General features: G+C 42.1%; 2 protein-coding genes across 2 annotated transcripts in view; one reads left to right on the plus strand and one right to left on the minus strand.

The window, feature by feature from the left end:
• Nucleotides 1-730: 730 nt before the first annotated feature.
• ppp1r10 (protein phosphatase 1, regulatory subunit 10) lies at nt 731-8,803 on the minus strand. Its single transcript, XM_037693316.1, has 18 exons — nt 8,783-8,803; nt 8,347-8,624; nt 6,362-6,470; nt 6,198-6,284; nt 5,599-5,734; nt 5,475-5,526; nt 5,221-5,310; nt 4,897-5,131; nt 4,446-4,549; nt 4,246-4,370; nt 3,743-3,902; nt 3,519-3,662; nt 3,195-3,441; nt 3,049-3,124; nt 2,762-2,971; nt 2,575-2,692; nt 2,137-2,490; nt 731-1,407 (listed from the first exon to the last, which is right to left on the minus strand). Exons 3-18 carry the CDS (start codon nt 6,466-6,468, stop codon nt 1,271-1,273), a joined length of 2,382 nt encoding a protein of 793 aa, XP_037549244.1. The 5' UTR covers nt 6,469-6,470; nt 8,347-8,624; nt 8,783-8,803; the 3' UTR covers nt 731-1,270.
• Nucleotides 8,804-12,287: 3,484 nt separating this feature from the next.
• The window catches only part of mrps18b (mitochondrial ribosomal protein S18B), a gene marked incomplete in the record, with an annotated part of 16,433 nt that continues 15,222 nt past the window's right edge, over nt 12,288-13,498 (plus strand). Inside the window, 2 exon segments of the mRNA XM_037693218.1 lie at nt 12,288-12,322; nt 12,324-12,408. Coding sequence (XP_037549146.1) covers nt 12,288-12,322; nt 12,324-12,408 — 120 coding nt within the window.

A 13,498-nucleotide genomic window follows, 5' to 3' on the forward strand; every position in this document is an offset into this window, starting at 1 on the left:
ATATATATATATATATATATGAGTGCAACACAACAAAAACAAGAAATGAAAAGTTGTTGGGGGTGGGGTGCCTTTTAACAGTCAAATAGTCCCTGGTGCCACACCTGACACTGCAGGCAAAGGATATATTAATAAATACATGAGACATAATTATATGCATTTTTAATTACAAATTAATTTTAGAGTCCTTTCCTTGTTTAACTAGATTAAATTTTTAACAATTTATTTCCAATTTTAATAAATTACTGACACCTTTGGTTTTTTTATTCAATCAAGTATTTATTTACTCTTATTTATTCACATTTTATGCACAGTCTCAAATATTTAGCAGTATGTTTTCTAACTTCACATCTAAATCAAGGGTCAAGGACACTTTACTGTCGTTCACATTAGATGTTGTACATGGGGTGGAATGAAATTGTGTACTTGAGGTTCAGTTACACCCAAAAATAGCAATTATATAACGTATATATGTATATAAAGTACACAAAGATATACGATAAACAATAATAACGTAATATGTTTAATGTATCCTTGCATGTAATGGTTGTAAAGAAACTCCAGCTACACTCCTGCATCCATTCTGGACCTGTCCCAAACTACAGCTTGTGGTTTTGACACCTTCTCTGGGATATGTGGTAAAACTGTTCACCCACTCATGTCTCTAGTCGGGTGTCCCTGTGGACACATCCTTCAGCAAGTACAAGAACGATTTGACTACTGTTGGCTCTCTTCTGACCAGACTGCCTCCCCCACCCCCCAGCATTTATACATTGGATGAGAGGTGATGGATCATATCAGATATACCCTGAAGGGTTCTGTTCAAAGATCTTGGGACACATGGCAGCCATGTATGTTGTATGTGGAAAACATGTCACTGCCCGTTTATAGTTTGTGTGACTGATCCTGTGTGGGAGTTTTGTTTGTTTGCATGTTAAAAATAAAGAATCAATTAAAAAAAACCTTTGTATATAAAATGTGCAGTTAATAATTTGGTAATGCTAAATAAAGTGTTCCTGGAGCCATCCAGAGTGTAGGTGCACAGAACACACGGGTCATGTAGAGCTGGGCCTTTATTCAGTCCACTGGTACAAAACGAGACAAAATGAAAACGTGAACAATTCATACAAATATTTTACTGTTCCAGTTCAGACGGCATCAAAAGAAAATAAAAACCAGGAGGAAAGATCAACTTTACATTCTGAGTCCCACAAGAGACGAAAGAGGACGAGTTTTCACAGAAAACACTGAATGCAGCATCCGACGTCAGTCAGTGCCTGTGGTTGGCGGGGTGGTTGGGGGGCAGCGGGGGTCCGTTCACACCGGGGTGATAAAATGCACAGTTGGCGTCGTACCGGCAACTTCCCTTCATCATGAAGTGGCGACACACGGGCCTGTTGGACATGTCTAACAGAGAACAGAGGAGAGTTACTGAACGTTCCTGAAGTTTAAGAGCAGCGGTCGGTCTCAGCACAGACCGAGCTCTACATCTAGATCTACATCTACACTTCTGATGACAAACTCTACATAAATTGTCTTTAGCTCATAAAACAAACCTGTGTGAACCTACATCAGCTAAAGCTCCACACTTCAGCTGAAGCTGCTGAGAGCATGGAGCACCAGGAGTCCACGTGTGAACATCCTGACGAGAAGACACCTCTCATGGTGACATCATGCCAAGAGCTCATTAATGGTTACCTGTTAACCTAGTCTGGTATAGAACTGATAAAATATAAAGATTATCCCTTTAAAGATTAACTTCTTAAAAATGGGACTTTTTGCTCATTTTGAAATCTATATTTTCTTATAAACTCTTTGTAAAAGTTGTTTATTTACAGACGGAGCGTCAGAACACGAGCTCCTGCTTCATTTCACTGGACCAGTAAGACCAGTATGACATTTAACACACACACACACTCTCACACAAACACACATACAAACAAAAAAAAAACATTTTTATTCTTTTATTTTTTATAAAGTGAAAAAGGTCAAGGTCTGTCCAGACTGCCCCCACTAATCCGGGCCCTGAGGAGCCCCCAGTAAGGCTCCAGACTCTGTGGTTTTTAGGAAAGCATGGGGGCCCTGCTGGAGCAGATCCGATCCCCTGAGTGTCCCTCGGTGTCTCGCTCCACATACCGTTCATGTTGTTGTGTCCTCCTCGGGGGCCTCCTCGTCCTCGACCCCTGAAGCCTGAGGAGCTCTGAAGCTCTCCTCCCCGACCCCGCCCCCCTCTGTGGAAGTTTCCTCCTCTGTGCGCCCCCCCTCTCATGAAGTCATCACCCAAAACGTTGCCTCCTCTGCCGTGACCTGGTGGTGGTCCCATCATGTGGGGGCCTCCGCCAACATTGAATGGTGGCCCGTGGTTGTGGGGGGGCGGAGGGTGGTTGAAGCGTGGCCCCCCAGGTGAATTGTTGGGGGGGAATCCTCCGTTCATGGGCATCTGCATGGGCATGTTGTTGCCTGGACCGTGTCCCAGGAGACCTGGACTGACTGCAGGCAGGGACAAACAAAAACAAATAAACAAACAAACAAACAAAGATGAGGTGTGAGGGTCCACTCAGAGACCAGGCCCACCTGCTGGAGGTCCACTCTGACTCTGGCTCTGCTGCAGGGAGCCCAGCAGCTGCTTGACCTTGTCTGAGAAGTCGGGCTGTCTGATGAGGTCTTCAGCAGACTGGTTCCCAGAAGCTCCCTGAGAACACAAACACTCCATGAGCTCAGGTCCAGGACCAGGACGTGGAGCAGGAGGTCCACTGCTCACCATGATGGAGGACAGCAGCTCCTGGACGTTGACGGCGGGGTTGTTGGGGGCGCTGGGGGCTTGCGGGCTGCGTGCGCTGCCGCCGAGGTTGACCATGAGGTTGGCCAGGACCGGGGGCAGCTTGGAGGTTTCGTTGGGGTTCAGGACAGAGTTTTGCTGGGCCGAGGTGTCCATGGGCTCAGCGTAGCTTTCATCCAGCATGGAGGAGTCCTGCAGAGAACATCACACTGAAGTTAGGAGACACAAACAGCGTTTAGAGCAACCATGTGAGTTTGTAGTGAGCTAACCTCGTCCAGGGGGATGAGCCGGGGGGGCATGGGCTCATAGGGCTCAGGATCTGGTTCGTGTGGACTGTCAGGAACACTGGACAGGAGACAACACAAGTTAGAGTCAGTCCAGCTGACATGAGGCGTGTGTGTGAGCAGCAGCACACCTCTCCTTGCTGAGGAAGATCTCCTGCAGAATGCTCATCTCCCGCTCTCGTTGGGTGAGCTTCTCCGAGCTGCTGGCCCCCGGGGTCACCAGGACTCCCATCAGAGTCAGAGGTCTGGGCTGGCTCCAGGGCACCCTCTCCTCCATGGCGTCATGCGACAGCCGCCGAGCCATCTCAAACGTCTGCCGGTCCATCATGAGCTCCCTCTTGGCCGCCTCGCCGAAATCTTTGATCTTGTTCACGTTGACTGTGGAGAAAGAAGAAGAAGGTTTAGACATCCAGGAGGACGTTTACCTCACGCTCTGACATCGTGGGACCTCGTACCTCTCTCCGTTTCGTCCAAGTCAAAGTAAAAATAGTGTTTGAGCTGCTCCTCCTCAGCCCAGTGGACGTTCTTCTTCTTCTTGCCCTTCTTCGTCAGGTTGTCGTCGTCTCCGCTGGGCTCTGCCAGAGCGTTGGGCTTCTCACCTGCAGCACCAACAGCCACAACTACTGCAAACTGTTCTTAAACTGAAAACTGCAGATACGTGCACGGTTCTGAGCCTTACTACTGCTGGAGGTCTCGGGGTCCTCAGCTGGGACCGGGGTCCCCGGCTGCTCCGGTTCCTGCTTCTCATCGGCAGAAGAGACGGCGGCAGCTGCTTCTGGAGACGAGGGTTTGGCGGCAGACGAAGAATACCCAGCTGCTTTGTTGTCAAACGGGTTTGTCTGAGAAAAACAAAGTCAAGGACAAACTCTTCTTCAGCTCTTTACAGGATATTGTGTTAGCAAAATATCTAATAAAAAACAGATTTTAATGAAACCAGCAGAAAGTAATTAAATGTACATCTGCAGCTGATTAACCTTCAGAACGACCTTGATCAGAACATCTGGAAACGTTTGCTCCAGATGAAACAAAAATACTAGAAAGCTGCTTGTTGGAAGTTAACGAAGTATCGGATCAAGATCTCTTCACGTCAGCTCCAGAAAATGGATTAAAGCCAGTGATAGTAGAACAGTGACTCCTGCTAGAAGAAGCTGTTGTGTCAGAAGCCCTGAAGTCTGCCCGTACCTTGTTTGACGTAGGTGAGGCAGCTTTGGCGTTAGCCGGACCAGCACCAGACTTCTTCTTCTTGATTTTGATCCCAGGCACCGGGGCAGAGTTCAGCGCATCCAGAAACCCTGTGCCCTCCATCGCTGCGGTGGAGACAGACACTGTCATCTCTGACAAACACGGACTCTGGACCATGCAGCTGTACGGTCCGGACTTACGTGGCGCTGGAATGAGCTTCACTTTGATCTCTTTGGTCGAGTTGGACGGGGTGTTCAGAGGTTTGTACTTTTTCTCAAGAGGTGGAGCGTCTGAGGGACCAGTGCTGGACAAAGACACAAATGACCTGTTGTTACCACTGTCATCCACCAGGGGGTGGCAGAGAGCAGCATAACAAACAAACAAGCAAGCATCAAGTCTTCATGTTTCTACTTCCTGCTGTTTCCCAGCAGTGAAAACCAGTAACGGAGCAGCAGCCCAGTACTTGTACTTAGACATGAAGTGTTTGATCCATCATGTCACTACAACACTTTAGCCCTTAGCTAGTTGAGCTCTTAGCTAGTTGAGCTTCTCTTGGCTCCAACACATTTCATCTTGTTTTTAAACAGCCTTTGTTCACATGTGCATTTATTTAAACTACATATTTCTGACCATTAGACCAACAGTGTTTACCTGGGCCTCTTGAGTAACGGGGGCTTTATGTTGTACTTGTTGCCCAGCTGGGGGGCAGGGGGGGTCTTCTTGGCCAGGGTCGGGGTGGGAGTCTCCATCTCCAGTCCTATGGAGCGAATTTTAGTGTGACTGGGGGCGTGAGCTTTGGGTTTCTCCTTCTTCTTTTCATCGTCTCCGCTCTTCTCCTTCACATCTCTCACCAGGACTTTGCTCTCTTCTCTCTTCTTCTTTTTGTCTTAAAAAACAAACAGAAAGTGTGAGACAGCCTAGAGCTGGGGAGGGAGTGGGGGTCTGAATTCAACAAGCAGAACTGGAGACTGGTACCGGCAGTAGATGTCCCGCTGCCCGACACGCTCTGAGAGCGGATCGTAGCCATCCAGCCATCGACCAGCACAGCTGCCAGTTTCCTCAGCTCTATAATGAGAAGAAGTTATTCCAGCTGTTTCTACCATAACACCTGGATTAGACGTGACACTTCAAATATAAATCTGCTTCAAACAAATACAGCAGCTCCCAGAGGACATCTCAGAGACGTCGGCACATTAACATCAGACGTCTGGATGGTTGAGTGAACTGACCTTCAGTGTCTGCACTTTTGCTCAGCTGCTTCACCAACTTGGCCGTGTTGTTCTGGAAACATAGAGCAGGTGAGTCAAAGGTTCAGAGCGATGCAAGTGAGTTCCAGGTGAGTTCAGTCAGTACCTGTTTGAGGTGGTCCACTTTGAGAGGCAGCTTCTGCAGCGTGAGCAGGATGAGCTGCAGCAGAGGGGTGTTGTTGCTGCTTTTGGAGTAGGTCAGCCAGGCGTTGAGCAGTTTGTAACCCCCGACCCGGATAAACCTGGACCACAGCAGTCAGACATGAGGTTTACTTCAACAACGTTCCATCAACTCTCCACCAGCATGAACGTCATCACATTTATGGGGATTAATGAGACGGTGGAGCTCTTCGTGGGTGGAATGATTTTGCAACATACAACAAACAGCTTGGCTGTTGAGCATGGTGGTGGTGCCATCATGCTGCGTTCAGGCGTTCATCTTTGTGTAATGTTTGTTTCCGAGACAAAAATACAGAAACACTACACCTGAAGCAAGACTGACACAAAATGACCATTTTTAATTACTCTTTTTAACCTTTTATCTAAAATTTGGTTCAGTTTAGGAACAAAATGAGAATCAATAAAAACTTTTTACTATTTTCATGTTAAAACACCACCAGGGCCCAGACAAAATGTTAAACAGGGTCATATTTGGTGCTCAGGCCTTAGGTTTGACAAAAAGGAGCTGCGCGTGTAACGACCCACCTGTTGAGGACATCGTGAGACTTGGTCTGCAGCAAGATGTTCAGGTACATGCACCTGCTGGCCATCTTAGCAGAAGCCTTCATCAGCCTGCGTTTAAAGAACACACGATGAGACAACCCTTAACGTGAGCACGGAGCGCTGCACATCTGGTTTTAGTCGCTCACCCGAACACCTTTGGGACTCCTTCCAGGCTGCGCAGCTCTCCATCCTTCCCCAGAAGGGCCTCGACACCTTTCAAAATCTCCCTGGGGTCAACTGGTCCCCCCGCCATGTCTGAAACACAAAGTTCACCCTGTGAGTGCACAGCTACACACGACAGGCAGCAGATTACTTCCTGCACATTAAAGAACATGACCGCAGCACATTTAACAAAAAACTCATCCCAGCAGCTCTGAACCAGTTCAACATTAAGGCCAACCCAACAGAAACATTTAATTAAACCAGTCTGACGTGTTTCATGTCCAAGCTGAAAGTGGTTCAGGAGTGGAGGACCACCAAGCTCTTCATGGTTGAGCTCACAGGACGAGTCAATACATTTATTGATAGCATATTTCAGCTTAGACTTCATGCAGAGGGGAACACACAATGTGACATTTATCACTCATCCCAAACAAAAATCTACTTTTAATATATTTTATTATTAGTCCCAACAAATCATAAAAAATTATATTTGTTGTATTAATTAGTAGTAAATTAGTTATCAATAGCTGTAAGGGTGAAAACTTAAAATTACTTATGTGCTTTAACTGTGTAAACAAGTACTGATGGAACCATTAGTAACATTTGAACTGAACAGAGCCCTGAGGCATGCCACAACCTCCTGACATCATGAAATAATGTAACTTTGTAGGGTGTTGTAAAATGTAAAACGTTAAAGGGTCTAAGGGCGCTTCCATTAGCTGCCCGCTGCTCCACCCGAGTGTATACCAGGTGTGATGGGTTCAATGCAGAGCCAGTTTCACCACTGACTGGGAACATACAATGACATCATATTATTATAGTTCATCTTTGTGCACGACAGAGCCAGGCCCATCAGGACCGTACAGATGAGTGGCAGCAGGCGAGTGCGCACGTCAAGCTGCATGTCAACGACACAACCTGACACACAACTGGAGGAACCTTCAAAACAAGCACTGGATGTGGATTATTTCAGTCATTTTGAGTTATTACCAAACAAATTAATCTAATATTCGTTTGTCTGGGCTCAGACAATAGTTTTAGTTTATGCAAGATTAACTTAAAAGTGTCTAAACGTGAGAGCAGCAGCAGTTTCAGTCCCTGCAGTGACAGAACGTGTTAGCTCTTACCTGCACACCTGAGCTAAGTGGAAGTTTTATTTTGTCTCAAACCTCCACAACACTGTAAACAACCTGTTCCACAGAAACATACATTACCCTGCACCCATTAAAACACCCCCGCCCCCCAATGTTGTCCCCCGTTTACAATAAAAATAACTTATTATAAAAGTCTTGATTAAAGCAGGTTTTACAAAAACATAAATAATTAAACATTATAATAACAGTCCATCCCGGATCAGGGCTCGTTACTGAACACAGGCCTGTTGCTTTAAGAGGGAGGGAGACGCAGACCGAGAACAGCCCTCCCACCGGTTAACAGCTCCCAGCTCGGATCTAACGCTCATAAACGGCTGTTCTCACACGAAACGTGTGCGCCGGACGGCGTCGACCAAGAGCCGCTCCAAGAAGGGGAAGAAGCCCCCCGGTCCAGGGAACGAGTGAACGATCAAATCCACCCGCCGCCATTTTGAATGTGTCCGGAGATCGTGCCGCCTCTACCACCGTCATGTGCCCTGAAACTCCCCACCAGCGCAGTCTTTATGTGCAGACTGCGACAATTCAAACAGGCAAAAAAAGTCCCGACTACATGATCATGTGGCAATCTTTATGAGTAGATTGCTTATGGTAATTATGCGATAATCCTGTTAATTTATATATTTTTTATTTTAAGTGTTCATTCCGTCTCACACGCAAAGGCACGGAGCGAGTCCGTCCACTTCGCCGTGTGAGCTCATACTAGAAGCCAACGGTCGAGGCCTGCTAGCCAGCTACCGCTAGCTAGCCTATTGTCTACAACAAGAATCTCATTTGGATGAATTCCGATCCGATTTTAACTTCAAAAAGCAACTTACTATGGTTACTACAGATCCTCAGCGTCTCGGGTATATTATGGTGTACTTTTTCAGGAACTTACAGCTCACATTTCATCATTTTTATGTCGTTTTAATTTTCAAATGAGGCCTCTTTATGGGTGGGGCTGTAACAGCTAAATGCTATGCTATGAAAGCCTTTCCTTCGGGAACTGGAGGCAAAAATAGTAATCAAATGTCCATTACTTGAGGAAAAAAAGGAATTGAGAAAAGCTGTTCGAAAGTCCTCGATGATTAGTCTTCAGCAAAGCAAGTGAAACCTGTAGAAAAACAGACGACAGAAAATTACTTTTTAGATGTTAATCTATATACACGTCAGAAACCAAATTAAAGTTTTCTTTTTACCTATCCACTAATAATTTGGTTTAAAAAAACGGTTGTCACGATCAGAAGGTGCACATTTCCTGACTTGACTTACCTTTCACTAAATCCTGGAATGAGCTCGAAAGGGAGGGACTTCCTATTTTATACTACGTGACGATTTTGACGTCACTTATAGCGTTTTTACTGTGTTTCGCACGAACAAAATGGCGGAAAGTTGTGTTTGACTTTTTCTTCAAGGACGTAATGGCGTATTCACATGATGGAAATGTTTTTCTCATCATATCTAGGGGCATTCGTAGTTAAAGTCTTATTTTATACGTTACTGTGCAGCTGCTTAAACACACAAAAGCATTTTGGTGACTTAAGTCGACATTTACTTAATAATTAACATTAAAAATAAGTTAATAGTATTTCTTCAAAATGGCGTACGTTTGTGGTGGAGAATGGTTTCGAACGTTCCTACCGCCGCCATATTGGAAGGGTAAACCTGTGTGGAAGGTTTTGTAATTACAATATTCTTGGACCTTCTAAAACTTCAGTATGATTTTAACTGTCTTTAAAAGACCATGCACAGATAAGAAGGAACACCTAACCATCTTTTGAATATTAATAAATTAATAATATTTACTTTTTGCCCCACTCCCCTCAGGAAGGAGGTTAAGGAGCATTAAGTGTAGAACCACTAGACTGAGGAACAGCTTCTACCCTGAGGCTGTTAGACTCATGAATCTCTAACTAGAATAATCACTGTGAAAAACCATATCATGTTGCTGCTGATCTGTTTCATGTTGCTGCTGATCTGTTTCAATGTTGTTGTGTTCATGCATGCACATCTGCTCACAGACTCATGTTCATGTTTGTGCTGATGTTCAATGTTTTATGTTCTGAGTGCTTAGTGTATATTTAGTTGATGTTTTTCTTAGTTCATATCTTAGATGTTATTACTGTTTTTCTTATACATTTTATTGTTGGATGTAACTGGGACCCTGTGTACATAATTTCGCTCCACCACATGTACCACATGACAATAAAGAAACTCTGACTCTGACTCTCTGATAAAAAGATTTAGAAAATATTCTCTTGTTATTGTACCATATTGGAAATAAGTGACTATCTTGCATTATCCAAATATATTTAATGGATGTATTATTATATGCAATATATTTAATATATAAACTACTAAATCAATCAATAATTTTTGGAGATTATTAACATTTTAGAGTCTAGAGCCATTCATACATTTTTTTGCAATGGACTTCTGTTTATCTTTTTAAGCAAATGATGACCAAATCTCATTTAGATTTCAATGTTATTAAAAAGCTATGCAAAATTTTAAATAGAATATCATTTTACAAAAAAATTAACTTAGTTTAAATAACACAAATCTGCATTTGGATGTTTTATCATTTTAGTATAATGTTCCTTAATTTTACAATTCAAATATTTTTCTTATTAGATCAACACTTTTTTAGGTAGTTTTATGATTTTTTGCTATCAATCAAGCTTCAGTGATTAAGACATAAAATGTTTTACTCTCCTAGATAAGAAACCTTAAAATAAATAAATAAATCACTCATTCACTTATCATTTACCACTATTATTGGTTAGAAAGTGTTCTTTTAAGTACTCCAAACTTTCCATTAAGATTATCTTATTGGGGCGGCTGTGGCTGAGTGGTTAGAGCAGTCATCCTCCAATGCGAGAGTCAGGGGTTCAAATCCACTAGCAGTCACATGTCAAAGTGTCCCTGGGTAAGACCCTCATAGCCTCTGATGTGTGTCCCATCAGTGTATGAATGTGATAAAGTTCTGATTAGTCTCATTAGAATGATTTGTTCAATTAGCTTTGTATAGATCTAGTAGAGTGCTGTATGAATGGGTAAATGAGACACAGATTGTAGTATAAAGCACTTTGAGTATCTTGAAATAAGATAGAAAGGCGCTATATAAGTACAGACCATTTATCTAGCACACACTTGACAACACTTGACAGTAGTTTGTATTACTCTTCCATTTAAATACCTTATCGACCAGATTTAAACACAATTAATTCATAAATTACGTACCAAATAATCTCCCCTAAATCTCCAGTCATTCCAAGTGCCAAATCAATCCAGCTCTCGACCTTGACCTCTCTAAGTGGCTTTAAGAATCTGTTGGACTCCTGGCAGGGACCAATGCAGACATGTTCCTGTTTTTAGTTTTATACATTTGTCTCGGAATCTAGCAGTTTTTTTTTTGGTTTTGTTACCTTTTTCCTTTTAGCCATCCTATTTGTTAAAAAAAAAAAAAAAAAAAAAAAAAAACTGTAGTATGAGTTTTTATAACTGCTTATTGTTGTTGCTGTTGTCCATTGTTGTCATCTTTCTTTGTTGAAATCAGGTCTCTCTTGTAAATGAGTCCTCGAGGCTCAATGGGATTTACCTGTATAAATAAAGGTTGATTGATCCACTGGAATGGAATCTCTCCTTCTTGTCACTTTGTTCAACAACGATTAGTGTCTGAGTTTTTATTTTTTCACTGAATGTATGTCAAAGCATTGTGAATTAGCATATTTGATTATTTTACAGAGTTCCCTCTCTTAAAATGTTCTCTAACAAAGACATAATTTACAGACTTATTATTGACATTTACAACAATGACTTTTTCATAAGTTTACTGTATAATCCTGGGGAAATTTCTCAGCCACAAAGCCAAATTAACCAGAATTATGTATTTTTTGCATTGAATTTATTTTATATTATAAAGCTCTTGAACTGATGCATAATAAGTACATCCACCAACTTTAATCTTCATTTAAATATTAGATTTAGAATCTTAATTAACCCTAGCCCTTTGTTTTGTGTCTATTTTCCTTTCTTCAGTATTTTATGTATTTATTTATTTTCTTTGGTTACACCCATCCCTTTCTTTTATTTGCAATGCTATTTTCGAATTGCGCCTTTGTATGTAAATTGTACCTTTCTTGTATTTACATGTAATATATAATGTTGTACAGGTAGCACGGTGGCGCAACTGGTAGAGCTGCTTCCTCTCAGCGAGCAGGTCCATGGTTCAAACCCCGGTCCAGGGGCCTTTCTGGGTGGAGTTTGTATGTTCTCTCCGTGCATGCGTGGGTTTTCTCCGGGTGCTCCGGTTTCCTCCCACAGTCCAAAAACATGCATGTTAGGCTGATTGGTAACTCTAAATTGTCCCTAGGTGTGAGTGAGAGAGTGAATGGTTTTTTGTCTCTATGTGGCCCTGTGATGGACTTGCCATCCAGGGTGTACCCCGCCCCTCGCACAGTGATTGCTGGACATGGGCACCAGCGACCCCCGTGACCCGAAATGGAATAAGCGGGTAAAGAAAATGGATGGATGGATGGATATAATGTTGTTTGCTTCGTTAATAAAGTTTAAAAAAAAAAAAACTTTGAGCATGCGCAGTATCTCCAGCTACAAAATAACTTTGAGCATGCGCATTAGATCAGCATCGCCATAAAACATATACTTTTCACGAACTAAATCACAAATGCTTGGATGTGGTTTATCGATTATTGCAATACAAAAATAATACATGTGTTGTTTTAATTTTATAATTATTAAAATTGCTGCAAAACGCATGAACTTTAACCTTTCACCTCTGACTTGCCGTAGTCAAAATGTCTGCTTCTGTGCGTATAATGTTCAAGGTGTTTAATCGCGTATTTCTTTCATTTTCGCATCAATGTCGTCAGAATCAGGTATTATATTTTAATTCGCGGTAATTATTACAGTTTTTTTTTAGTAGTGACACTTTTGTAATACATTTTTAAACACTGTAATTATGTTAAGGTTGGACGCAACCTTCCGCAGTAGTGTAGCAGCTAACTGTAAGCCATAGCTAGGCGAGGCTCGTTGTAACGTGTTAACCAAAGCTAACAAGCATGATAAGCATATTATAAGAAAACTAGTTTTATTTTTTTTCTGTTTAAATTTATGCAAAGTTTGTTCTCCACAAATAAAGATTAAGCCAAAAAATAAGCCCAGCAACTGGACGTTTGTTTTGTAATAGAAACAAACCGGAAGCTTCATGTTAGTTTAAACTGCACAGAAGCTCAGTTATGTAAACTTGTTTTACATGCAGGTTAACTCAGTCATCTCACTGAGAGATGTTTTGGTCACCAGCATGAAGGTGTGGATTAGAGTAAATCTGACTGGCTGGCTGTGTCAGTGCTGCACAACTTCAAGTTGTGTTTGTCATGTGCAGGTTATACAATGAAATCTAAAAAAGTTAAATCTGGTCCTCTGGACATTAAAAAAAAACAAAGCAAAAAATTGTAGAAACGTTTAGTCTTTCATCAGAAAGACTTCAAGGTGCTGTATTCAGCTCAGTATTATAAATAGCACCTTCTCAGAGTGGATCAATCAGTTTGCTGCTGACAACCAACTGGTCAGGAGTTGGAGCATGCATCAAGAGTACAATGAAATGCTTAGGATGAGAAGAACTGATTTGACTTGCTAAAAAATTAAAGAACAAACCAACAAGAAAATACAAAAAACATGCAATAAGGGTACACAAAAATGTACCAAAAAGTGAAAAAGTAGTTAAATAAAGTATTTACAATGTCCTAAAGAGAGAGATTGAGCAACAACATTGTAGAATATAATGATGCAGCAGCATGAATTTGAATAAGTATTTCGAGGTAGTAATATAAACTAAAATGCACATGATATACAGGTCCTTCTCAAAAAATTAGCATATTGTGATAAAGGTAATTATTTTCCATAATGTAATGATAAAAATGAAACTTTCATATATTTCAGATTCATTGCACACCAACTGAAATATTT

The sequence above is a fragment of the Nematolebias whitei genome, chromosome 19, assembly GCF_014905685.2.
Source record: "Nematolebias whitei isolate Nwh7 chromosome 19, NemWhi1, whole genome shotgun sequence".
Classification (NCBI taxonomy): domain Eukaryota; kingdom Metazoa; phylum Chordata; class Actinopteri; order Cyprinodontiformes; family Rivulidae; genus Nematolebias; species Nematolebias whitei.